Genomic DNA, 25,951 nt, shown 5'->3' with positions numbered 1-25,951 from the left:
GTGAAACGGGGTTTCTTCAGGGGGAAACAGCGCCCCCTAACCCGTTCAGTGGTCATAAGTATATGACAGTCACAGTGATCAGAAGTAGAGAGTGAACGAGGAGAGTTCAGGAGAACATGTTTCTGTTGTCAGAGACGTTTGTAAGCATCTATTAAGCTTCTGTTTGAATAGAACTGAGCTAACAAACGTTATAAAGCTTTTGTTTCTTTACTGCAGACTGAACATGTCTTCCTTTCCTCTCTTTGTCATTGAAGAGGTTTGTCAGCATTAAGCAGGTTTATATTTACTGTCTCTTTGTTGTCTTCAGTGTTTTCGAAGCATTTTAACGACTTTTCGAGTAAATAGTAAGTTGAATTAAAAGCTCGATAGATAATTATAAATGTGTTGAAAAGAATAATTAATGTTTCCGCCCGGTTTCGAACCGGGGACCCTTCGCGCGGGAGCCGAAAATAGTGAGGCTTAACTCTCTTAACTTTTCCCATTCATTCTCTATGGTAGTTCTTATCACTACGGGTGTCATATATCTTTGGCCACAAGCGGGATTTTGGGGGCGCTGTTTCTCACCTTCCATACCAGTAAGGAGACCCTTGTTTTCCCCTTTGAGTGACAGACGTCCCAGCATCACACAGATACAGTAAACAACCTTTACACGGAGTTTTATCACGGCTCTATCTTCGGACAAACAGACATATCAAACGTAAGTACGGCTCATTGTTTCTAGTACTACATGAACGCTTCTCACTTGTATTTGTGGGTAAACTGTGTTTATAGTTTGTTTACGTTTTGTTAGCATTGTCAGGTTGTAACTCGGTTTGTTGTTCGCTAACGTAACGTTAGCACATCTAGGTTACGTATGTGACGTTGTGTTCATTTGCTGTATGTATGTAACGTTCTATTCCAGCATTAACAGTGTTCATTTTGAATGGGTAAATACGACTTTATATGTCTCTTATGGTTTCAAGTGCTGTGAAAGGTGTGCACAGTCCGTCTGTCTGTCTGTCTGTCTGTCTGTCCATCTATATGTCTATCTATCTATCTATCTATCTATCTATCTATCTATCTATCTATATGTATATCTATCTATCTATCTATCTATCTATCTATCTATCTATCTATCTATCTATCTATCTATATGTATATCTATCTATCTATCTATCTATATGTATATCTATCTATATGTATATCTATCTATATGTATATCTATCTATCTATCTATCTATCTATCTATCTATATGTATATGTCTGTCTGTCTATCTATCTATCTGTCTATCTATATGTCTGTCTGTCTGTCTGTCTGTCCGTCCGTGTGATATATAATGCTGTTAACTAGTTATTATAAACACTGATCAACGTTAACGTGAGGAGCTCTGTATATAAACTACATTGTGTTTGGCTGTGCACAGGAGATGATGAAGAGGTCCATCAACTTCTTCCCAGGAAGGACGGCGGTGTCGTTCAGGAATCGTCCATCGGGCCATCTGCGGCAGGACCCCTCTGATGAGGCCATGAGGATTAAAAAAGACCCATCGCTTCAGGACAAGTCTCCCGCTCAGAGACATGATCTGGTGAAGACCAACGCTCTCACTGTGGTCCTTCAGCGGGGAGGCGATGTGTCAGACCGACAGGAGGTGATGGGGGAGTACGTGCTGCAGTTTGGTAAATACAAGGGTAAACTATTCAGATGGCTTCTTGAAAACGATATTGGCTACACCATCTACCTGATGAAAAAGGTAGAAGAAGAGGAGAGAGATGGGACTTTCAACCCCCAAGGGAACAGTAAGGACAGCCTGCTGTCATTTCTGGACTATAGCAGGAGCTTCCAGGAAATTGAGGACCTCAGGGAGTACCTATTCTCAAGGAAGCCTGCTCCAGCAGTGGCATCAGAGGGTGACACTATTGTTGGCTTTGGAACCAGGGCCAAGGACACCTGGAAGCAGATCTGGGAGAGCAGGGCTGATGGTTATGCTGCCTTCATTTTAGGAGTGAAGTGCATCAAAAACAGCAGGATGTTTAACCTGCAGCAGTACATCCTCAAGCAGCAGAGGGCTGAGTCCTGTCCACCACCTGCAGACGTGTCCGCTACCCCAGCTAGTGCCACGCCGACATCTACAACTCTAGGTCAGCTCACAAAAACATCCAAATACAGATTTGATGTGAACATTTAATGTACCAAACACAACAATGAATGTTATTGTTTCATCTCCTAGTAATGGAGGAGGATGAGGAGCTGGAGAGAGAGATGTTAAATCTGTCTCCATCTAAATATGACACTGGACTAAGTAAGTGGATCTACTTTAACAAACGGAGTTCTTTTAAGTTGTACTGTACATGTTTAACATGTGGCCTGTGCTTTCAGTCTCCAGAGCCCCGGCTGTGTCTCCATCAACAGGTCTTTCTCCATCAGTGTGGAGGCAGAATTCTGCCATTACTATTCTCTTTCAAATAGTTTGTTGTGTTGGCCGTGTTCTGGTCTGTTCTGATGCCTGTGTTCTATCACATTCCCACTAACGTAAGGACTTAACATGTCAGCGATGATGGTAAGTGTTTTCCTTTTTTGCATGCTTTTTTTAGACTATCATTCCAGGATTTGGCATGTGAAAAACGTTGTTTAGATATATATTGTAGGTTAACATGCCACATCTTTGATTGACAGGTTGTGTGCTAACTATATATTGATATTGTTTCTGTGCTTTACCAGACCTGCTGAGCCAGACGAGCCCCTTGTGACTAATGCTTCAGTAAAAGGTAATTATATTAGTTCACTCCTCACGTTCAACCATTACTGAATGTCATTCAAACTATGTGTCGTTTCTTTGTTTTTCTTTGAATCCCACAGCGAAGGCTCCGCTGCCGGTCCCTCCTCAGCTGCTCGCCCTCGCCCCACAGCTCGGGATAGAAGAACAAGCTCCCAATGTGTTGAGGCAAAGTATGTAGTCCTCCTATACTAGCAGTGTATCTCCTTTTACAATCTAATCTAAGTTATAGAGTGTATATTACTCATGTTTTAATGTGTATATGTCACTTGCCTTTCCTGTTTGAATCTCACTCTCTTAGATTCATCATCTCAGAATATTGCCCCTGTGGAAACACAGAGAGACACTGTCCTGGATGAAGGTATGGATTTCTGTGACATTGTTTTAACCACAGCAGTTACTGACACAGATCTCGGCGGATACTCCGATGCTGACGGCTGGTGTGGAGTGTCCATGTCTTCACACTACCTCGTGGATTGTCTGGTCCGTGAGTATCAGCGGCAGGAGCAGCACCTCACTCTGCTGCTACAGGGAACCTTTGGACAGGCACTGAGGTCAGATCACACCCGCAAAGTGGCTAGGAAAGTCGTGCTGTCGTCCGGCACCATGTCTTCCTACGCCATTATGAATGAGAACTGGATGATCCTGAGCTGGGTGATGCTGCAATCAGAGTGCGATCGGTCCCTTTATCCGATGTATGAGGGGCTGTGTCAACGCTACACTGCAGCTGGAGTAGAGAAGGCCAGCTACCAGTGGGTGGACAGGTATGAAGAACTAGTTTCTATTGACTTGTACAAGATATAGTTTTGTTTACTGTGGTCTTTATTATTTTATTGTTCAGTTATTGGTGTAACTGACTCTTCTTGTTCGTAGTCCAAACAACAAAAAACACAAATAGATGGAAAACTTAACTAATATATTTTGCAGCATAAAGATAACTAGCCTGAAGTTGTACAAAATAAATGATGAGATGTTTTCAGGTGTGAATCTATTTCCTATGTTTTAGGGACTGCTGTGCTGCCTTCAAGGTCCTGCCCCCTGGAGCTCAGGAACATGTTTTGTGGGACTGCTGGAGGACCTCAGAGGCAATTGTGGCAGAGGCGACCTCTGGAAACCTGGCCAACACCAGCGCCTCAAGGACCAAATACAACGAGGACACAACTATGAAGTTAGACTTGTTCCATCGTATGCGGCGCTTCACCAGGGAGTGCGTCTCACAGCACCACAGCCTCTACGGCTCCTTTTGCCAGTTCCTCTCTGCAGCCTTCCTCGCGGTGGACCGGGCTGATCTCCAGAAGCTCAAAGAGGCGTACACTTTCTGTAACGGGTGGTGTATGGACCCAATTGCAGTACAAAGGACTCAGAAGACAGAGGTAGAAAGTTCAACGTTTTACTTAGACTCCGGCAGACAGGCAAACGGTTTAGAAACCGGCAAACAGGAATCAGGAGAGGAGAGGCAAAGTTCTTGGTCAGGGACGGAAGGCTAGGTCGAATAACCAGGAGGCAGATGAAGCAGGGAATCAGGGACAGGCGAGGTCGGTACCGGGAAGACAGGCAGGAGAACGCTGGAAAGACTCGCATGGCAAAGAACAATCTGGCAAAGGAGTGAGTGTGGAGCTGGTGACTATATGCTGGGCTGATTGCATGTGATGAGAGGCAGCTGTGTGCACAGGTGAGTGGAGTGAACTGACGAGGTGGGCGTGGCTGACAGGTTGAGTGGGGCAGAGGCAGGATCAATGGAAAATTACTGATGGCTGGATGACTGAACTGTGACAGAACCCCCCCTTCAAGGGACGGCCCCTGACGTCCCCAAAACAAGTCCAAGGAACCAGGGTGGGAGGAGGGGGAATTGGAAGGCGGGCTAAAACTCGGGAGAACCCGAGAACTCTCCATCCTCAGGCTGTGAGGAAGGCGAGTTCGCCGGCGGGTCCACTGCCTCCTCCTCAGACAGGGAGTCCTCCCACTGGTCCGGGGCAGTGGAAGGCCCAGCAGCAGGTGTCCTATGGCGACGGCCCCTGCCGATGTTGCTGAGGGAGGGCTGGTCCGGATGTTGCTGGTGAAAGTCTCGGATGAGACCCCGGTCCACAATGTGTTGAGCAGGAACCCAGGATCTTTCCTCCGGACCGTAGCCCTCCCAGTCGACGAGGTACTGGCAGCCCCTTCCACGTCGGCGAGAGCGGATGATGCGGCGCACTGCATAGATGAGTCCCCCTTCAATGAGGCGAGGGGGGGGGTGGGGGTGGAGCAGCAGGCACCAGCGGGCTCTCGCTGACCGGCTTGACCTTGGACACATGGAATGTCGGGTGCACTCGCATAGACCGAGGGAGCTTGAGCCGGACTGCCACCGGGCTGATGACCTTCTCGATGGCGAAGGGCCCGACAAACTTGGGAGCCAGCTTGTTGGATTCCACACGCAAGGGAAGGTCACGGGTGGAGAGCCAAACCTTCTGGCCCACCTGGTACTCTGGAGCTTGAGAGCGACGACGGTTGGCTGCTGAGGAGTACCGGTCTGCCGCCTTCAGGAGGGAGGCCCTAGCACGGGCCCAGGTCCGACGACAGCGACGGATGAAGGCTTGAACTGAAGGGCAAGAGGCTTCCCCTTCCAGGGCTGGGAAGAGAGGAGGCTGGTAACCGTAGGCACACTGGAAAGGAGACAAACCGGTGGCGGAGCTGGTCAGGGTGTTGTGGGCATATTCCACCCACAACAGATGCTGGGACCAAGAGGATGGGTTCTGTGAAACCATACACCGGAGGGCCGTCTCCATCTCCTGGTTCATCCTCTCAGTCTGGCCATTAGATTGAGGGTGGTACCCGGATGACAGACTGGCGGTGGCTCCCAAGAGGCTGCAGAACTCCCGCCAGAACACTGATGAAAACTGGGGCCCTCTGTCCGAGACCACGTCAACAGGAATCCCATGAAGGCGAAAGACATGGTTGAGGAGCAGCTGGGCTGTCTCTTTAGCTGACGGGAGCTTAGGCAAGGACACAAAGTGGGCCATCTTAGAGAAGCGGTCCACAATGGTAAGGATGGCCGTCTTCCCATCCGATGGTGGCAGGCCTGTCACAAAGTCCACTGAAATGTGGGACCAGGGGCGATGTGGCACCGGGAGAGGCTGCAGAAGGCCGGATGGGGCTTGGCGCGATGGTTTGTTCTGGTTGCAGGTCTGGCAGGCTCTGACATACTCCCGGGTGTCCTCCTGTAACGTGGGCCACCAGAAACGTTGTAGAAGGACGTCCCGGGTTCTCTGGATCCCAGGATGGCAGGTCAACCTTGAACCATGGGCCCACTGGAGTACATCCGACCTCAGAGCTGCAGGCACGAACAAGCAACCAGTAGGGCATGCACTCGGACCAGGCTGACCCTCTGTGGCAGCTCTCACTCTCTCCTCAATTTCCCAAGTCAGGGATGCCACAACACACGGGGACGGAAGGATGGTGTCAGGAGCATTGGCGCCATCATCCTCCCTCTGGAACTGACGCGACAGAGCGTCAGGTTTGACGTTGCGGGAGCCGGGTCTGTAGGAGAGGGTGAAATTAAACCTGGTGAAGAAGAGGGCCCATCGTGCCTGTCGAGAGTTGAGTCTCTTCGTGGTTCGGATGTACTCCAGGTTCTTGTGGTCCGTCCAAACCAGGAAGGGCTCCTTGGTTCCCTCTAGCCAGTGCCGCCACTCCTCCAGGGCCAGTTTAACAGCTAGGAGCTCCCGATTACCAATGTCATAATTTCTCTCGGCTGGGGAAAGACACCGAGAGAAAAAGGCACATGGGTGGAGCTTCTGGTCACTGGCTGCTCGCTGGGACAGCACAGCCCCTACACCCATGTCAGATGCATCCACCTCCACGACGAACTGCCGTTCGGCGTCGGGGACTTGGAGGATCGGCGCAGAACTGAAGCGGTCCCTCAGGATCTGAAAGGCCGTATCTGCAGGATGGGACCATCGGAAGGAAGTCTTGGAGGATGTCAGGGCTGTGAGAGGGGCAGCGATGGAGCTATAGTTGCAGATGAAGCGCCTGTAAAAATTGGCAAAGCCCAGGAACTGCTGCAGCTTCTTACGGGTTTCAGGGACTGGCCAACACCTAACTGCGTCCACCTTGGCAGGATCCATCTCCAGGTGACCCGGGGTCACAATGTAACCCAGGAATGACACCGACTGTGTGTGAAACTCACACTTTTCGGCCTTCACGAAAAGGGAGTTCTCCAGCAGGCGTTGGAGGACCGTCTGGACATGGTGGATATGCTCTTCGCGGGACTTGGAGAAAATGAGGATGTCGTCTAAATAGACGAAAACATACTTGTTGATCATGTCTCTGAGGATGTCGTTGACCAAGGCCTGGAAGACTGCCGGGGCATTGGTGAGGCCGAATGGCATCACCAAATATTCATAATGTCCGGTGGGCGTGTTAAAAGCAGTCTTCCATTCATCCCCCTCTCGGATGCGGACAAGGTGGTAGGCATTACGGAGGTCGAGCTTGGTGAAGGTCATGGCCCCTTGAAGTAACTCAAAGGCTGAGGAGATGAGGGGAAGAGGGTACCGGTTCTTTACGGTGATGTCGTTAAGTCCCCGGTAATCAATGCAGGGGCGCAGTGTCTTGTCCTTCTTCTCCACAAAGAAGAATCCTGCCCCAGCAGGAGACGAGGAAGGTCGGATAATACCGGCAGCCAGGGAGTCATTTATGTAAGACTCCATGAACTCCCGTTCAGGACCAGACAGGGAGTACAGACGCCCCTTGGGAGGTGAAGTGCCAGGCATCAGGTCAATGGAACAGTCATAAGGCCGATGAGGGGGCAATGAAGTCGCCTTAGCCTTACTGAACACCTCCCGGAAGTCATGGTACTCGGCAGGAACTCTGGACAAGTCAGGACAGGAACTGGAGTGCATTGTCTGCTGGGGTACGGAGGCCTCTTTAAGGCAGACCTGGTGGCAGGAGTTCTTCCAACCGAGGATGGCCCCTGTGGCCCAGTCGATGTGGGGGCTGTGTCGACGGAGCCAAGGGTAGCCTAGAATCAGTGGAATGTTGGAAGATGACAGGAGGTGAAACCGGATGGTCTCATGGTGGTTACCGGAAAGTAGCAAGTGGACAGGAGAAGTCTGGTGAGTGACAGTCCCCAGAAGATGGCCATCAAGGGCTTTGGCAGGAATTGGGGTGTCAAGCGGAACCCTCTTAAGTCCCAGTTGTATGGCTAAGCTCTCGGCCATAATGTTGGCATCTGCACCAGAGTCTATAAAGGTGGGCAGGGTGTGTGCATCACCAGGAAGGAGGAGCTTGACTTGGAATAGGGGGCGTAAGCTTGAGGAGGAAGACTTTGCTGCCGTGTGACTCACCAGGACTTCCTCACTCACTGGTGAGCCCTGTTTCTTTAACGGGCAGCGGGCTGGGTCGAGACGACCATGAGTGTTCTGTCTCCTCTCCCTTCTCCGGGCCTGGATGCGGAGGTCCAGCCGGACAGTAAGTTCAATGAGTTTATCAAGTGTGGAAGGTAGAGGATAGGAAACCAGTCCATCCTTGATGTAGTCTGCCAGACCATGCAGAAAAGCATCGCGCAGAGCCGCAGTGTTCCAGTCGCTCCGACGGGCCCTGGTCCGGAAGTCGATGGAGAAGTCAGCCACTGACTGGTTCCCTTGGCGCAGGGAGAGCAGATCACGGGCGGCATCAGATCCGGAAGCGCCCAACCCGAACACCTTGCGTAGTTCCTCAGAGAAGGCCTGGAATGATGCACAGGCGGGAGTCCGCCTCTCCCACTCTGCTGTTCCCCAGAGGAGGGCTCTGCCGGTCAGGTTGCTGATTACGTACGCCACCCTGGCTTCCTCGGTGGCGAACGTGTATGGCTGCAGGCTAAAGAGTAAGGAGCAGGAGGTCAGGAATGAACCGCAGAGTTCAGGATTTCCATCATATCGCTCAGGGGTTCCCACTCGGGGCTCGGAGATCATCCTGGGCTGTGGCAGAGCTGGAGCAGGAGGTTCCGGTGTGGGGACTGGAACTGCAGGAGGGCGAGTGGACATCTGCTGTTGCAACTGGGCGGAGAGGGCTGCAAAGGCGTTGGCGTTGGCCTCTGCAGCTCGTCTGGCGTATGCATCAGCCTCCTCCATTCTCTGCTGATGTTGCATGAGCGCGTTCTCAATCCTCTCAAACCGATTCTGTGGTGAGGGTGGTCCTGCTGGGTCCATGTCTGGCCAGATTGTACTGTAACGGGTGGTGTATGGACCCAATTGCAGTACAAAGGACTCAGAAGACAGAGGTAGAAAGTTCAACGTTTTACTTAGACTCCGGCAGACAGGCAAACGGTTTAGAAACCGGCAAACAGGAATCAGGAGAGGAGAGGCAAAGTTCTTGGTCAGGGACGGAAGGCTAGGTCGAATAACCAGGAGGCAGATGAAGCAGGGAATCAGGGACAGGCGAGGTCGGTACCGGGAAGACAGGCAGGAGAACGCTGGAAAGACTCGCATGGCAAAGAACAATCTGGCAAAGGAGTGAGTGTGGAGCTGGTGACTATATGCTGGGCTGATTGCATGTGATGAGAGGCAGCTGTGTGCACAGGTGAGTGGAGTGAACTGACGAGGTGGGCGTGGCTGACAGGTTGAGTGGGGCAGAGGCAGGATCAATGGAAAATTACTGATGGCTGGATGACTGAACTGTGACACTTTCTGCGGCATCTCTCCCGCTAATCCCACCGAGCAGCACAAGAGAGCACTGCAGGACAAAGGTGCCACAGCCCAGAGAGCTGCTGCAGAGAGTAGAAGATGTCCTCCACCACTTCTACCTGGCAAAAGATGCTAAGGACCTGCTCCTCTTCAAGGCCTCCCTGTTAAAAGTGTGGAGGATTCAGCGTGTCCACATCTTGAGAGGCTGCCTGAGCGACCCTGAGGTGGGGGAGTGAACCCTCTACAGGTATGGTGGAACCTTGCAGCTCAATTACAACAAGGGCGAGGGAGCTGCCGTACCTCTTTGGATCCCTGTGAGAGGCACTGCTCAGCAGGAGGGCTTCCACTTCCACCAAGCCCAGTGGGTGACAGGGAACCGGGGGTCCTGTGAACTATTCCAGGCCCAGACCATGACAGGGGTGGCGCGCTGGAACTTTCAGAGGCTTGTTGACCTGAAGCTGCCTGGTGTTGAGCTGCCAGCCGTGTTCGACCCCCTGTTGGCAGCAGAGCTGAACATTTTGTCTGCAAAGGCAAAATGTCCCACTGTGCAGATAACCAACAGAGACACGGGGGAGAGGTTTGGACTTCACTATGTGGAGCCTGGCCGTCGTCCCGTTCTTCTCAACTGGGACGAGAACAAGGCACAGACGGACATGGCAGCTGCTGTCGCCATGGAGACAAAGCATCACTCCCCCGCTGCTGGAGAGGGTACAGACTGTCAGGCAATCCAGATGAATCGGTCTTTGTCAGTTACCGACAGGCCGACGCGCAGACTGACTGAATCCCTGTATTTGATGCTGTATTTCAGGAGACCAGCGGCTCTGTGAGGGAAGCTCCAGCTGCAGCGGTGCCGATCCTGTCCTCCCAGCAGTGGTCTGACGCAGTTTCCAAGTTCCAGCCGCCGTTGATACCATCGTCTGCCACGGGCGAACCAGAGAGCCCGTCTTTGATGATACGGGTCATTCAAAGACCTACCGTCCCTCAAACAGACGTCACAGTTAAAACCAGCCGTACACGTAAAACACATGACATCAGACAATCATCTGAATATGTTGGTCAGTAACAATGATCGTTAAGCTAGTGCATGAAATTGTAAAAACCATTGTAAAATATAAAAGAGAACTAATATATGCCAAACTATATAACTGTACTAGAACGTAGGATTCCTCTGAAGTTTGGCAAAAAACAATATAATAAACATGTGCTTTATTTATATTTTATTTATCTATAGCACCGCTGCCCATATCCTCCTCTCCTCGGGCCACTCGCACCGGACCCATCAAGACAGGAGGGATAGTCCAGGTCCTGGACCAGGACCGGTGGACAGAGGCCATGAGAGCTGCCATCGACGGGCTTCTGGTGAAGCACCACAGAGCTCCACGCATGCTGAAGTGGGTGGATGAAGACTACGCTGCCATGGTCCAGAGGGACGTGCACTGACCCCAACAGTCTTTTTCATCCGACCACATGCCAACATATCTCGAGTTATGTGAAACATCTGGCCAAATGAAGAATCACCAGCTCCTCCCTCAACACCAGCCCGGAGAAGGTCTTGGAGACGCAGCAGCTGTGGCAGAGTTTGACCACCGGCAGCCAAGCGGTCAGTGTGCCTGTCGCAACCCTGCCTCCTGCAACCCTCGACCCTCCACCTGTGGCTCCTCCCCCACCTGTGGCTCCTCCTCACGAAGAGTCTCTGAGCCGGGTTACAGTGGAGAAGATTGTGGCAGAGATCCTGAAGAAGCAGCAGCAGCAGAAGAAGAAGACGACCAGGAACTGTTTAGCCTGCGGTCGGCCAAAGTCCCGGTACCTTGGCGACGGTTCCTCAGTTCACTTTTTTTTTTTTGTTCAGAGTCCGACAGTGAAGTACTTTTACTGCTCGACAAAAGTATTTAAGACTTATGCAGGAGAAGGCCTCAAAGACCCCCGCGTGTCCTTTGAGGACTTTGCAGAGACTCCATTCTTTGAGCGGGAGCTGGAGGCTGCCAAGCAGAGGGGGGCTGAGTGGAGGAAGGTGGCAGAGGAGAGGAAGAAGAGGGAGTCAGCGGTGCAGCTGCCAACAGGTCGCCCGTGCAGGTTCAGTCAGCAGCCTCTGAAGCAGGGCCCCAGCAGCCCTCATGTGCTCAGCAGCTTCCCCGGGGTGTCAGGGAAGAACATCTACTGCCCCTCCAGAGTGTTCTCCCTCTACAAGGACCAGGACATGGTGACAGAGAAGACCTGGAGACACTTCTCACAGTCTGACTTCTATGAGGCTGAGAGGGAGTGACCACCAACTCACCAAACTAGTACACATGTGATTATTACATGAGAATAAATACTATTATTCAATTAGAATGTAGACATTGTATATTGTTTCAGCACTTGTAAATATGTTTATGGATACACCATCTACTGTATATATATATATACTGTATATTTAATTTACTGTTCATTTGTTTTATATATGATGTTTTGGTGGCATTTTGTTTTTGTGCATTTTAGAATTCAGCTGTTTTCAATAAAATACCTTGAAAGCATCACTCTGACTGTCTTTACTTTAGGGGTAGTAATACATAGAATATGAAATATTCAAACATTATTTATGCTCAGCTGTACACTTACACATCTGTACAATAAACATCTATTGTTTTACTTTAACATCAGTAGAGCTGCAGCATAATATTTGGAGATTAGTGTCTTATTGACATAATTACTTCAAGATATATTATTCCATCTTTTCTTTGATGTGAAGCACTTCATGTTTAGGTATGAATGCTATTACTAATAAACTATCATTGTTTTTGCATTATGGCCACATTCTGTCGCTAATCATTTCAACCAAATACCAAACATTTAGTTCGGGTTGGGTGGGAATCAAACCGCATCGTCTTGGAAGAGCTTCTGGTCATGAAGATGTCTTCTACAGGTACACACGGCTGGCCTCGCGAGGAAACTCTGAGTTTGTTTTAAATGTCGCACATTTAGCCGATTACAATTTCCTCGCTCACATCCTGCTGATGTCGCCGCCATCTCTCCACCTTAGCTCGAGTCAGCCTGCAGCCATGTTCAGATGGTCTTCACAGCCGGGACCACACCAAGCTCAGGTGGGGCTCGTCAGCTGCCGATCAACATCCTGAAAGACAGAATAGACAGCGACCGGGACACAGACCCCTAGTGGAAGGGAGGGGTCGTCACAATGTATGAACTCCATCTACTGGTTGGAAGCTACTAAACAAGTGAGTAAGTGGACCTTGAGCTGTGGTTGAAGGATTTTATAAACAAACTTATAACCCGGCTCATTAATCTTACTATTGATAAAATGCATTTAGTGTAATACCAGTGTACCGCTATGATTTTGAAACTATGTAATTAATAAAGAAATGCATGCAGTGTAATACTTGAAGGTACAACCACGTTCACTGGCGGAGAGAAACTCCAAAAATCCAGTTACTTTGAACGCACCGAAGACGTCACGTGCCCAGGGGGGCGTGGACACTGCCTACCGCACTCTATCCTATCATCAAGAAGAGCTCCAATGGGATGAAGTCACACCGTTTCTGTTGGTGTATATGTACCTGGGTTTGTACTTTGTTCTGGATTCGAGGGTGGAGCAAGAGACAGTTTAACTGCAGCCTGTGGAATCGTCAGCTGAGAATTTTGTACTCTCTATTCACAACGCTTTTTGACTTTATTAAATACGCTTTATTATAACTTTTGATCCAAGTTGTCCTGTGTTCCTCCGGGAGTTCTTCATTGAAACACAACATTAGTCAAACTGCTGATTATGAGGTCAAGGATGAAGATCCAAATTCAACTTTTATACCAGCATGGTCAAAAAGTCCTTAAAGTGCTGAAGTTTGAACAACTAAGAAAACTCCATCTGCTGATGAAGACGGTGAGGTGCTGTTGAAAGCTCCAGAACAAGTTGGGACCTTGAGTTGAGATTGTTTTGTAAAAGACATGAAAGCTTTGTCCTTCAGACCGATACGAGGCTATGATACATGTCCAATGTGACGACTTCAAATATCTTGTTTTAATAGAAAAAATAGATTATGAACAATATAAATAAAGAGTACTTATTGTACAATTCTTAAAATGATGAGACCTCATATATCTGTTATTTTGAATACATATCTAAGGAAAAGTCACATTCATATCTCAGTGTGCTAAACAGGAAATAACATCTTTTTACATTTTCCAGAGAGGAAGATGTCGAGGCTTTGGTTATGACTCACAATCTGATTATTACAGTAAACTGTCTGTTAGATTCAGCTCATTCACAGTTTCATAGTTTATTAAAGTGTTTAGTTTTCTTTGAACAGCGATGATAGAGATACATGTATCACAGTGATCTTCATGAATTTCATCTCTCTGTGTGTGAACACATGAAAACTGATCTTTTGCACATATTAAGAAATTAAGAACACTTATGAAATAAGCAAAACACAATTATGAATAAGAATAATCTTTAGTTGTAAAAATAAGCAAAATCCTTAATTACATAATATTGTAAATTCATGAGGTAAAAAATAAGAAAAATCTTGATGAAAAAGGAAATTTCATTAATTGCAAAATCAAGCCAAAAACTCATGATTTAAGCAAAATCCTTTATTAAATTTGTTTTTGACACAGAGATGATTGGTTGAAGCAGCAGGTCTGTAGACACAGAGAGATGATGAAAGTTCACATTTACCCTCCATTGAACAAGATGGACCCTGAATAAGGACGTGATGTCACAGGTCTGACAGACAGACAGACAGACAGACAGGTGTGTCCTCTCAGGTGGAGCTCAGCAGTCTATGGAGGCTTTGAAGCTTCCAGAAACAAGCCCACCTCTCTACACAGGATGTCGTTGTCCTGGAAACCCACTGACTGTCACTGTAAAGAGGAAGGAACAAACTGAAAACATTGCTGTCAGAGATGATGTCATAGATGATGTCACTGATGGGCTTACCTGAGCAGGTGAGATCCACGATGGAGGAAGAGGAAGATGATGCTAAACAATCCCTCAGAGCAGATCCAGACCGAACACAGTCAGAGTAGACCCTCCACACAGATCTCTTTGAGGACTTCTCTCTGTGTATGATAGAAACAGCAGAGCCACAGTCCAGCTCTCTACAGGCAACATCTGCTTCCTTCATGATCCAGAGATAGCCATCTACTGGTCTCCATTCTCTTTGTTTCATCTCCAGAGTTCCTGCACAGCGACTGGCTCCTCTCAGCAACCTGACAGGTTCTGAACAGAAACAAGAGAGTCGTCAGCAAAAGAACAAAGTGAGTTTCAGTAGAACAAAAATGAACCAGATCAAAGCTGCAGCTCCTCTTCTACCTGAGCAGGTGAGTCCAACAGCTTTGCCAGGTGAGCAGGTGTTTCTATCTGAGCCTGAGCTTCTACAGTCCAGGAGAGCAGACTCATGGCCCCCACACTGGAACTCTTTGGTCCACATTGGAGCCTCCACTTCTCCATAGAGCGCCCCCTGGAGGACTGAAGGAGCCCCACAGCCAAGCTCCCTACAGACCACCTCTGCATCCTGCTGGTCAAAGTCATCTTCACACACTGAGGACCACCGCTGATTAGACTGGTTAGGCTGCTTAGACTTCACCTCCAGTCTGCCTGAGCACAGACTAGTCCCATTCACCAGCCTGACAGAGTCTGGAGAGATGATAGAAGATGAAAGAGAGAGAGAGAGAAGAGACACCAGACACTAAATAACAAGATGTCATGAAACAATGATTCAGAGAAGGTGGTCTTACCAAAGTAGGGCATTTTGGAGCTGCATTATGAAACGGAGCTCAGAAGCTCAGAGATGGATTAGTGCTACTGGGTTCATCATGTTGTGCTAACAGAGAGAATGTTCCTCTACTTCCTTTATTATCATGTAGACTTCAGCAGCAAGCGTTGTGGTGAAGATGTTCAACATGAAAGAAGGGAGAGATGTTGCCTTGAAGATTGAGAGTTCTGTAGGGACCAGGACTCTACAGAGAATGGTATTCTGGACTCACTTGGAGGAGAAGGGCTTAGAACACAGAGACCTACTGCTGCACACTGATGTAAGATGCTGATCAGAGGAACATTGTTGTTGACATTCACTGAGACTTTCTGAATCTTTCATCACATGTAGAAGATGCACAACTAGAGGACTACCAGTGGCTTCTGGATTCAGTGTTTGTGACAGATCTCCCCACACCTCAGAAGATGTGCCTTGAACTTGATGAAGAAACATGTCTCCACTTCAGCAACACCAGGTGCTGAGCCAGTAGAGTTAAACATGCAAAGAAGTCACGTTTGAAAGCAGACAATGGAGAATCTAATGTTACACCGAATAAGGAAGAGACAGGTGAAGACTCATGAAGGGATAGAGCCACCTCAGAGAGTGTTTTAGAGACAGATTCCCTGGATGTAGTTAGAGAGGGACTGGACCAGAACATAGGAAGTAGACTGACACATACATGATGTCACTGATGGGCTTACCTGAGCAGGTGAGATCCACGATTGAGGAAGAGGAGGCTGATGTTACACAATCTCTCAGAGTAAATCCAGAGTGAACACAGTTATAGTGGATAAACCACACATCTCTCCATGAGTACTCCTTTCTCTCTCTGACAGAAACAACAGAGCCACAGTCCAGATTTCTACAGGCAACAGCTGCTTCCTTCATGGTCCAGCCAGAGTGTAGTACTGGTCTCCAGTCTGCTAGATGTTTCACCTCCAGTGTTCCTGCACAGCGACTGACTCCTCTCACCAACCTGACAGGTTCTGAACAGAAACAAGAGAGTCGTCAGTAAAAGAACAAAGTGAGTTTCAGTAGAACAGAAATGAACCAGATCAAAGCTGCAGCTCCTCTTCTACCTGAGCAGGTGAGTCCAACAGCTTTGCCAGGTGAGCAGGTGTTTCTATCTGAGCCTGAGCTTCTACAGTCCAGCAGAGCAGACTCATTGCCTCCACACTGGAACTCTTTGGTCCACATTGGAGCCTCCACTTCTCCATAGAGCGCCCCCTGGAGGACTGAAGGAGCCCCACAGCCAAGCTCCCAACAGACCACCTCTGCATCCTGCTGGTCAAAGTCATCTTCACACACTGAGGACCACCACTGGTTAAACTGGTTAGACTTCACCTCCAGTCTGCCTGAGCACAGACTAGTCCCATTCACCAGCCTGACAGAGTCTGGAGAGATGATAGAAGATGAAATAGAAGACACCAGACACTAAATATCATTCTGACTTATATTTCTGAGAAGATCTGTGACCCACAATATAAATGTGTTCATAAAATGATCCCTAACATCTAGAAGAGATGGAGCTGGATTCTCTCCTGAAGGAGTGTCCAGACTGAAGGACGGTGTGGAGATACTGACGAGCCCCCGGCTGAGCTGAGCTGCTCTAAGTTGTGTCCAGTAGGTCATTGGTGCCTGTTATGGTGGAAACCAAAGAAGCTGCTGGTGGAAACCAGTGAATAAGAAAGCTGTGAAGCTGAAGGAGGAGTCCTTTCAGGCTGGTTGGTGTTTGGCCCAGAGGACTCCTGAAGCAGCAGACATGGAGGTTTCATATATAAAGATATCTTGGTGCATTCAGCACCTGATTTACTGAAGCAGCAGCTCACCAGATAAGTCTGCTGCCATTCTAGCTGCTGCATGTGTGTGTGTGTCTACCTGGATGCATTACTGTCATAGATGATGTCATAGATGATGTCACTGATGGGCTTACCTGAGCAGGTGAGATCCAGGGTGAAGGAAAAGGAATCGGATGTTAAACAATCCCTCAGAGCAGATCCAGAGTAAACACATTGAGAGTCGATCAACCACACAGATCTATCTGAGGACTCCTCTCTGTCTCCGATAGAAACAGCAGAGCCACAGTCCAGATCTCTACAGACAACAGCTGCTTCCTTCATGCTCCAGTCATAGTGATGTGCTGGTCTCCAGTCTCCATGATGTTTCATCTCCAGTGTTCCTGCACAGCGACTGACTCCTCCCACCAACCTGACAGCTTCTGAACAGAAACAAGAGAGTCGTCAGTAAAGAAATTAATTTAATTAATAAAATATCAAACTACACCTTGAGTGCTGGTTCTGCTTCATTGGTTCTTTATTTCTTTTTTATTTCTCTATTTACCTGTTGAAGTGTGATTTCCTTCAGCCTGGAGTTCTGGAGAAATAGACACATATTTGTTGTTTTAAGTAAATATAATAGAAGTAGAAATGTATTTGCAATTTTCATCAAAAATGTATTGTAATGTTGTTACATTTATATTCAGACAGTTGAACCTGCATTAAAAAACAAGACTGTGTTTTAGACATCTCCTTCTGTTTCAGCCAATCACAGAAGAGGAGATTAAAGGGTCATATTTTTTTGCAACTTTATGTCAACCAAGAAATGTATTATTTTGTTAATTTCTATTCTTATTAACAAGGGCTTCCCTCTGAAGTCAGAGCAGCCTGAGGGGAGGGGCTAAAAAGAGAAGTGTCCAAAGTTAAGAAGACATAATAACAACATATTATAATGATTATTATCAGGCAGCACAGAAAAAGGTTTAAAAGGGTTTGAAAGGGTTCAGCCAATCAGAGGCAGTGAGTCATGATGCTCTCTCAGTACTCAGTGATGAATACATTGTGTTTCCTGTGAGTGCTTCACAATAAAAGCCCCCATTGTGATTGTCTTGTTGAGGTGTTTTAATGTGAAGCAGCATCAGTAAATGTTGAGTCAGCATTAGCAGTTACTTAATGCTGCTCTGATCGTCTGTAGCAGAGTGAACAGGAAACAGTGAGGCTGATATCAGATTACAAACAGCCTCACTGATCACATGCTGCATCGCTTCCTGTCTGTTAGTCACGAGTGTGAATCTATGGAGGACTCTACCACCAACACTATAAAACACTGCACACAGAGACCATTACTGAATATACATTGACTACATGAATATTTACTTACTACAAATATAATCAATAACTTATGATTTGATTAAAATGTTGGATTTTAACTTGAATGTGTACGATTTTACAAAGTTCAGGAAACATCATCACGTTTAATAAACTAAGAGGAAACTTGTGTTTATGTACAGTTGTGGTCAAAAGTTTACATACACTTGTAAAGAACATAATGTCATGGCTCTCTTGAGTTTCCCCGTTATTTCTACAACTCTGATTTTTCTCTGATAGAGTGATTGGAACAGATACTTCTTTGTCACAAAAAACATTCATGAAGTTTGGTTCTTTCATGACTTTATTATGGGTTAACAGAAAAAGTGATCAAATCTGCTGGGTCAAAAATATACATACAGCAGTGCTAATATTTGGTTACATGTCCCTTGGCCATTTTCACTTCAATTAGGCTCTTTTGGTAGCCATCCACAAGCTTCTGGCAAGCTTCTCGTTGAATCTTTGACCACTCCTCTTGACAGAATTGGTGCAGTTCAGTTAAATTTGATGGCTTTCTGACATGGACTTGTTTCTTCAGCATTGTCCACATGTTCTCAATGGGATTTAAGTCAGGACTTTGGGAAGGCCATTCTAAAACCCTAATTCTAGCCTGATTTAGCCATTCCATTACCACTTTTGATGTGTGTTTGGGGTCATTGTCCTGTCGGAACACCCAACTGCGCCCAAGACCCAACCTTCGGGCTGATGATTTTAGGTTATCTTGAAGAATTTGAAGGTAATCCTCCTTCTTCATTATCCCATTTACTCTCTGTAAAGCACCAGTTCCATTGGCAGCAAAACAGCCCCACAGCATAATACTACCACCACCGTGCTTGACGGTAGGCATGGTGTTCTTGGGGTTAAAGGCCTCACCTTTTCTCCTCCAAACATATTGCTGGGCATTGTGGCCAAACAGCTCAATTTTTATTTTGTCTGACCACAGAACTTTCCTCCAGAAGGTCTTATCTTTGTCCATGTGATCAGCAGCAAACTTCAGTCGAGCCTTAAGGTGCCGCTTTTGGAGCAAGGGCTTCCTTCTTGCACGGCAGCCTCTCAGTCCATGGAGATGCAAAACACGCTTGACTGTGGACACTGACACCTGTGTTCCAGCAGCTTCTAATTCTTGGCAGATCTGCTTTTTGGTGGTTCTCGGTTGACTCTTCACCCTCCTGACCAATTTTCTCTCAGTAGCAGATGATAGCTTGCGTTTTCTTCCTGATCGTGGCAGTGACAAAACAGTGCCATGCACTTTATACTTACAAACAATAGTTTGCACTGTTGCTCTTGGGACCTGCAGCTGCTTTGAAATGGCTCCAAGTGACTTTCCTGACTTGTTCAAGTCAATGATTCGCTTTTTCAGATCCATGCTGAGCTCCTTTGACTTTCCCATTGTAGCGTTTGTGGGCGTTTGTATCCAATGAGCCCTATTTAAATGGCCTCAGAGAAGTCACCGGCTGTAGTCACTCATAATCACTCACAAGAAGTTAAGAGGCCATGCTATGAAGCTCATTTCATTGACACAACTTTCTAAGTCACCAAAATTGCTAATTCATGTTGCTGTATGTATATTTTTGACCCAGCAGATTTTGTCACTTTTTCTGTTAACCCATAATAAAGTCATGAAAGAACCAAACTTCATGAATGTTTTTTGTGACAAAGAAGTATCTGTTCCAATCACTCTATCAGAGAAAAATCAGAGTTGTAGAAATAACTGGAAACTCAAGAGAGCCATGACATTATGTTCTTTACAAGTGTATGTAAACTTTTGACCACAACTGTATGTGTGTGTATGTGTGTGTATGTGTATGTGTATGTGTGTGTGTGTGTGTGTTCTCTGATTTATAGATACAACAGTAGTATTGTAATAAAACACATCATCTCTAAATAATTCCTACCTGAGCTCCACAGCAACAGCAGTAGCATCAACAGGTGATCCATGATTTCCAGGTAGATCGTCTCTCTGTTTGTCTCTCTGTTTGTCTCTCTGTTCGTCTCTCTGTTCGTCTCTCTGCCCGTCTCTCTGCCCGTCTGAGTGTCTGTGTGCTGTCCTTGGTGTATATCTGCGTACAGGAAGAGGTGGAGCTTTAGTTTTACAGAGAATGATCACATGAATGATCACATGATCAGCTTCTTCTGTCCACCATGTTTCCAGTCTGACCAGTGGATCAGACACTTCTTCACTCTGGTGTCTTGTTCTCACTTTGGTCTGACAAAAATCTGTTTAGTTTAGCTTGTGGGAAAAGCAAACTATGTTTCCGCCCAGTCTCGAACCGGGGACTTTTCACGAGTTAGGTGAACGTGAAAACCACGACACTACGGAAACAGGGTGAAGGTGTTGCATTCATGTACACCGGGAATATCCTGCACGGCTCCGTATGTTTCTGTAATGTTACATTACATTACATTACATTACAATCATGTTGGATTTAAAGTCCAGCATTACTTTATGTAAACATGTTCAATGACATCACCACATTATGGAGAGACGTGGTGCGTTCAGGGGCCCTGGGGAAACTGGTCATATATGTGTAGCAGAGTTGAAAAGATTCAAATTAAATCTGTTAAATGAGGAAACTCTGAGTTATTAAGTGTGTTTTAGATAAAGAAATTATAGCTAGTAAAACGCAGAGGTACATATTGTACTTTTTACTGTACTACATCATATTGTACTTCTTACTGTACTACATCTCAAAGGGACATATTGTACTTCTCACTGTGTACTTTTTTTGTTTTCGACCATTGGTCGATCATAAAACTTTATTGTTCTGTCATTTAAAGTGAAACGGGGTTTCTTCAGGGGGAAACAGCGCCCCCTAACCCGTTCAGTGGTCATAAGTATATGACAGTCACAGTGATCAGAAGTAGAGAGTGAACGAGGAGAGTTCAGGAGAACATGTTTCTGTCGTCAGAGACGTTTGTAAGCATCTATTAAGCTTCTGTTTGAATAGAACTGAGCTAACAAACGTTATAAAGCTTTTGTTTCTTTACTGCAGACTGAACATGTCTTCCTTTCCTCTCTTTGTCATTGAAGAGGTTTGTCAGCATTAAGCAGGTTTATATTTACTGTCTCTTTGTTGTCTTCAGTGTTTTCGAAGCATTTTAACGACTTTTCGAGTAAATAGTAAGTTGAATTAAAAGCTCGATAGATAATTATAAATGTGTTGAAAAGAATAATTAATGTTTCCGCCCGGTTTCGAACCGGGGACCTTTCGCGTGTGAGGCGAACGTGATAACCACTACACTACGGAAACAGATGCACATCATGTCACGTGACCCGGTATACGTATTTACCACTGACGATAAATGAACGTGAATGATTATCATTTAACGAATCAACATGAACGAAGCTGACAAATTCAAAATACTACTTTTAAGGAAAAGTACAAGAGTATAATCAGCAAGACGTACCTAATTATCATAAGTAAAAGTACTCAGAAGTACTGAAAAGTACTCAGTACTCACAATCAAAGCCTGTTGTTATTATTAACACACATAGCTAAAGTTTAAATACTCTATGTACTACTGAGTACATTAGTAGTAGAGTACTGCATCATGAAGTTAAAGCTAAAGTTCTGTTACACACACACACACACACACACACACACACACACTCCTGTCCGACTTGCCGTCCCTGTCCGTCTGGTTACTACGTCACAGCTCGGTTCACTCCAACACACACACACACACACACACACACACACACACAGCCCGGGCGACCCGCCAGCAGAGGGTTCGGCCAGCAGGAAGCTCCTTATTTGGGCGTCAGGACGTCCGCTGCAGTGACAGGAAACTCCATATTTAGGCTGTTGTTCTTCCTCCAGAGAGCTGCTGGTGACAGAGTCTGATCCCATTGGCTGAGACACACACACACACACACACACACACACACACACACACACACACACACACACACACACACACACACACACACACACACACACACACGATTTACTGTGCCAGTAGGCTACAGAGGGAGTGTGTGTGTGTGTGTGTGTGTGTGTGTGTGTGTGTCTCCTGATTGCACCTTTAAACTCTGACTTTCACATTAGATTTTTTTCCTAAAAACAACTGTTATTTAAACGTATTAAAATACTCTATAAAAAAGAATGAAATATATCTATATCTATTTATTAAGCATTAAATACAAATATTTAACAAATACAATAAATGAATTCATTACTCTTTAATCAGTGATGTGATCATCGGTATCAGTTTGAATCTTTTCACTTGGTTATTGATCATGGCCCTTTAGCTGCTTGTTCTGGAGCTTTCCACCACAAAACATGGTCTTCTTCAGCCACAGTCATGAAACTGCCGATGCTACAAAACCCCCGAGTCCTCCTTAGAAATACAAGCTGACCAACAACCTCTGCTCAAGGACCTCTTACTGAGGAGCTTTCACCCAGCATCACATGGTCTTCATCACATGGTCTTCATCACATGGACGATCAGTGTGGAATAAAAAGCACCAACAGTGTTTGAGACATTTTATTCTCTCAGAGGAAACGCGTATAAAATCATGTCAACGTCCCAGAAACCTACTCAGTAGGTACATGTACACTGTACTACATGTACTCATCATGTACACTTACAAAAGTACTCATATGTACACTTACAAAAGTACTCATATGTACAGTGTACTACATGTAGTACATGTACACTCACTCATTCATCGTCTCTGTACATTCAGCCCTTTCCTCTGACCGTCGGTACAGGAGGTAGAGGAGGTACAGGAGGTATGAGGAGGTTTAGTTCCTGACTTCCTGTACGGTGGCTGAACAGGCTCAAAAAGAAGCAGCAGCCAGTGAGTGAAAACATCCAATCAGCTGCTGACCTTGTGTGAGTTTGGTTTTAAAGGTTCAGAGTTCCGGTCCGTCAGCAGACGCTGGACCCGAGGAGCTCCGACTGAGGACTCCCCACCGGAGAGGAGCAGGAGGAGGAGTAGAGGTGGGAGGACGGCGAGGAGGAGGTGAAGCAGGGGGAGTGGAAGAGGGAGGCGGCCGGGGAGGGGGAGCTGTGAGCGGGGGAGGGGGAGGAGTAGGAGGAGCAAGGGGAGGAGGTGGGAGGGGAGCAGGAGTAAGGGGGAGGCCTGGCGATGGAGATGGGAGCAGAGGAGGAGCAGCAGGAGGAGGTCTTGCGGTCCCGCTGCTTCTGGTGGATCTTGGCGTGCCGCTTGCGCTCGTCGCTGCGGGCGAACTTGCGTCCGCACTCGGCGCAGGCGAACGGCTTCTCGCCGGTGTGCGTGCGGATGTGCGTGGTCAGGTGGTCGCTGCGGCTGAAGCTGCGCATGCAGATGCGGCAGTGGAACGGCCGCTGGCCCGTGTGGACGCGCACGTGACGGGTCAGCTCGTCGGAGCGGGAGAAGCGGCGCTCGCAGCCGTCGGCGGGGCAGGCGTACGGCCGCTCGCGCGGCGGCGTCTCGCACTGACGTCCGCCGGCGGGGGACCTCCCGACCCGGCCGGGTTTGGCGAGCCGCCGGGCCCGGTGGGCGGAGCCTCGGGGCCGGATCTGCGAGGAGGAGAAGGCTTTGATGGTGGAGAGCGGCGTGAGCGCCGGAGGGTTCGCTGGCTTCTGGTCCCGGAGCGGGCCGAGCTCTCCGCCCTCCTGCGGGAGGAGGTAGTCGGGGAGCATCTGCGCCGCCCGGAGGCCCGGCCTGGAGGCCGGGTAGGCGGGGGGGGGGCCCTGCGGCGGGAAGGCGTGGGGGGGGGCGAGGAGGAGGTCGGAGCCGGAGGCGGACGTGTACGTCGGCGTCGCGGAGAAGACGGAGGAGACGTCGCCGGAGCCGATCTGGACGGAGCTGAAGCTCGGCGGGGACGACATCGCCGACGACGACGCGGGGGGGACGCTGACAAAACCCGTGAACAGGCTGAGGAGAGGCTCCGCCCACAGACCGCCGCTGGAGGCGGGCTCAAAGCTGAAGCGACCGCTGTAGGCCAGAGGGGGGAGGCTGTGCAAGTCCAGGTCTGACAGAGAGTCTGAGGGAGAACCACAGAAGAAGAAGAAGTTATCACCCGAGACACAGCGGCGTTCTGATTGGCTGCAGATAAAGATGACGTCATTGTTAGAACTTCACCTCTCATTTAGTTTGTAACAGAGAAACAGGAAGTGTTCAACTCATAACGTATATAACAAAATATGATTTATTAAATATAATACATATAGTAAGCATTCACTGACCTGTTATTAAGTTATGAAGTTTAATTATTAATTAATCATAATAAATAATAGAGTATTTACCCGAACAAGCATCATGACAGTTCATTCACTTTAAATGCATTAATAATAATAATAATAATAATAATAATAATAATAATAATAATAATCAGGACTTTCTGTCTATGAAATAAACATGTGATTTTACTCATTAAAGTTATTTATTTCTGCATATTTCTCATCAAAATGTGAAACTTTTACGGTGTTTTTATTCACTTCTGACTCTAAACAAGCAGCCCTCCTCCTCCTCCTCTAGACCTCCTCCTCACCTCCGTACTCCCCGGGCTCCACGCTCAGCAGACCGGCTCCTTCCGCCGCCGACGCGGCCAGCAGCGAGCCTCCCGCCGCTGCGTTCTGCAGCAGCATCTGCAGCTCCTCGAGCTTCGAGTAGTACCCGTCCAGCGGGGAGGGGGGGGGGGGGAGTCCGGCCAGAGGGTCCGAGACCTGCAGGGCGGACACGGCCATCTCTGAGGAGCTCCGAGCTTGTTCCTGCGGGAGGACCGAGCCGATGAGCCCGGCGGGGAGGCGCTCTGTCCGGGCTGCTGCTGCTGCTGCTGCTGCTCGGAGGAAGTCCACGCGGAGAGGGTGGAAAGCTCCGGTTTAAGATAATACTCCACCGCAGGTGTTTGGTGCTGAGTCAGCACCGGGAGAGTAACCAGCGCGGACCGGGCAGGTGTCTCCACGTGCTGTTGAACTTGAGAGTGTCACTCTCTTTTCGGGGATCTCCGGCTTTATAAAGACTCCTGCGTGACGTACGTTCCCTAATATGGTGCGGAGGGAAGCCCATATTTGGGCAGAGCGGTGAGCGCGTGCAGCCCCCCCCCCCCCCCCCACTGCTGCTCTCTGCAGCTCTGCTCCTGCTGCTGGTCTTTGGCGCGTGAACGGATCCGGTAGAGTCCACCAGACTCCCGGTCCGGGTCTGACGGACCGAACTCTGCGACCGGTTAACGGAGAGCAGAGAGCCGCCATGACCGGAAATAACCCCGGAGACACGTCACGGCCCGGATCAGGTTCTTAGGCCTGACGTCACATATGGAGATCGGCCAGCACGCGTCATCACTTCCTCGAGCCTTATTTGGGTGTTAATCCGGTCAGACTACTCTGTTCACTAGAGACACAAGTACTCTGCTCAGTAGAGACACAAGTACTCTGTTCAGTAGAGACACAAGTACTCTGTTCAGTAGAGACACAAGTACTCTGTTCAGTAGAGGTACAAGTACTCTGTTCAGTAGAGACACAAGTATTCTGTTCAGTAGAGGTACAAGTACTCTGTTCACTAGAGACACAAGTACTCTGTTCAGTAGAGACACAAGTACTCTGTTCAGTAGAGATACAAGTACTCTGTTCAGTAGAGACACAAGTACTCTGTTCAGTAGAGGTACAAGTACTCTGTTCAGTAGAGACACGAGTACTCTGTTCAGTAGAGGTACAAGTACTCTGTTCAGTAGAGACACAAG

At 47.8% G+C, this 25,951-nt stretch overlaps 3 protein-coding genes and 1 non-coding gene across 5 annotated transcripts; 1 reads left to right on the top strand and 3 right to left on the bottom strand.

Annotated features, from left to right (window-relative positions):
• Window positions 1-624: 624 nt before the first annotated feature.
• On the top strand, window positions 625-2,165 carry LOC137888257 (uncharacterized). The gene is made up of 2 exons (XM_068731619.1): window positions 625-697; window positions 1,404-2,165. The coding sequence occupies exon 2, from the start codon at window positions 1,407-1,409 to the stop codon at window positions 2,163-2,165; it is 759 nt and encodes a 252-aa protein (XP_068587720.1). The 5' UTR covers window positions 625-697; window positions 1,404-1,406.
• An 11,795-nt stretch (window positions 2,166-13,960) lies between these two features.
• On the bottom strand, window positions 13,961-20,326 carry LOC137888329 (scavenger receptor cysteine-rich type 1 protein M130-like). Of its 2 annotated transcripts, none has more exons than XM_068731708.1 (8): window positions 20,177-20,326; window positions 17,479-17,511; window positions 17,072-17,353; window positions 16,218-16,532; window positions 15,840-16,124; window positions 14,697-15,020; window positions 14,322-14,603; window positions 13,961-14,245 (listed from the first exon to the last, which is right to left on the bottom strand). In XM_068731708.1, the coding sequence occupies exons 1-8, from the start codon at window positions 20,217-20,219 to the stop codon at window positions 14,205-14,207; spliced, it is 1,605 nt and encodes a 534-aa protein (XP_068587809.1). In that variant the 5' UTR covers window positions 20,220-20,326; the 3' UTR covers window positions 13,961-14,204. The 2 variants fall into 2 exon arrangements, with proteins under 2 accessions (XP_068587809.1, XP_068587810.1); XM_068731709.1 differs by having other exon boundaries at window positions 17,072-17,356; window positions 20,177-20,320.
• A 1,133-nt stretch (window positions 20,327-21,459) lies between these two features.
• On the bottom strand, window positions 21,460-21,532 carry trnav-cac (transfer RNA valine (anticodon CAC)). The gene has a single exon. It is a non-coding gene; the product is annotated as a tRNA-Val (tRNA).
• Window positions 21,533-22,449: 917 nt separating this feature from the next.
• On the bottom strand, window positions 22,450-25,268 carry LOC137888330 (early growth response protein 1-like). The gene is made up of 2 exons (XM_068731710.1): window positions 24,764-25,268; window positions 22,450-24,256 (listed from the first exon to the last, which is right to left on the bottom strand). Exons 1-2 carry the CDS (start codon window positions 24,957-24,959, stop codon window positions 23,157-23,159), a joined length of 1,296 nt encoding a protein of 431 aa, XP_068587811.1. The 5' UTR covers window positions 24,960-25,268; the 3' UTR covers window positions 22,450-23,156.
• Window positions 25,269-25,951: the final 683 nt, after the last annotated feature.

Source organism: Cebidichthys violaceus, unplaced genomic scaffold (genome assembly GCF_023349555.1).
Source record: "Cebidichthys violaceus isolate CVI_PGR_0920_01 unplaced genomic scaffold, fCebVio1.0.p SCAF_53, whole genome shotgun sequence".
NCBI lineage: Eukaryota > Metazoa > Chordata > Actinopteri > Perciformes > Stichaeidae > Cebidichthys > Cebidichthys violaceus.
This window is presented reverse-complemented; position numbering and strand designations above follow the sequence as displayed.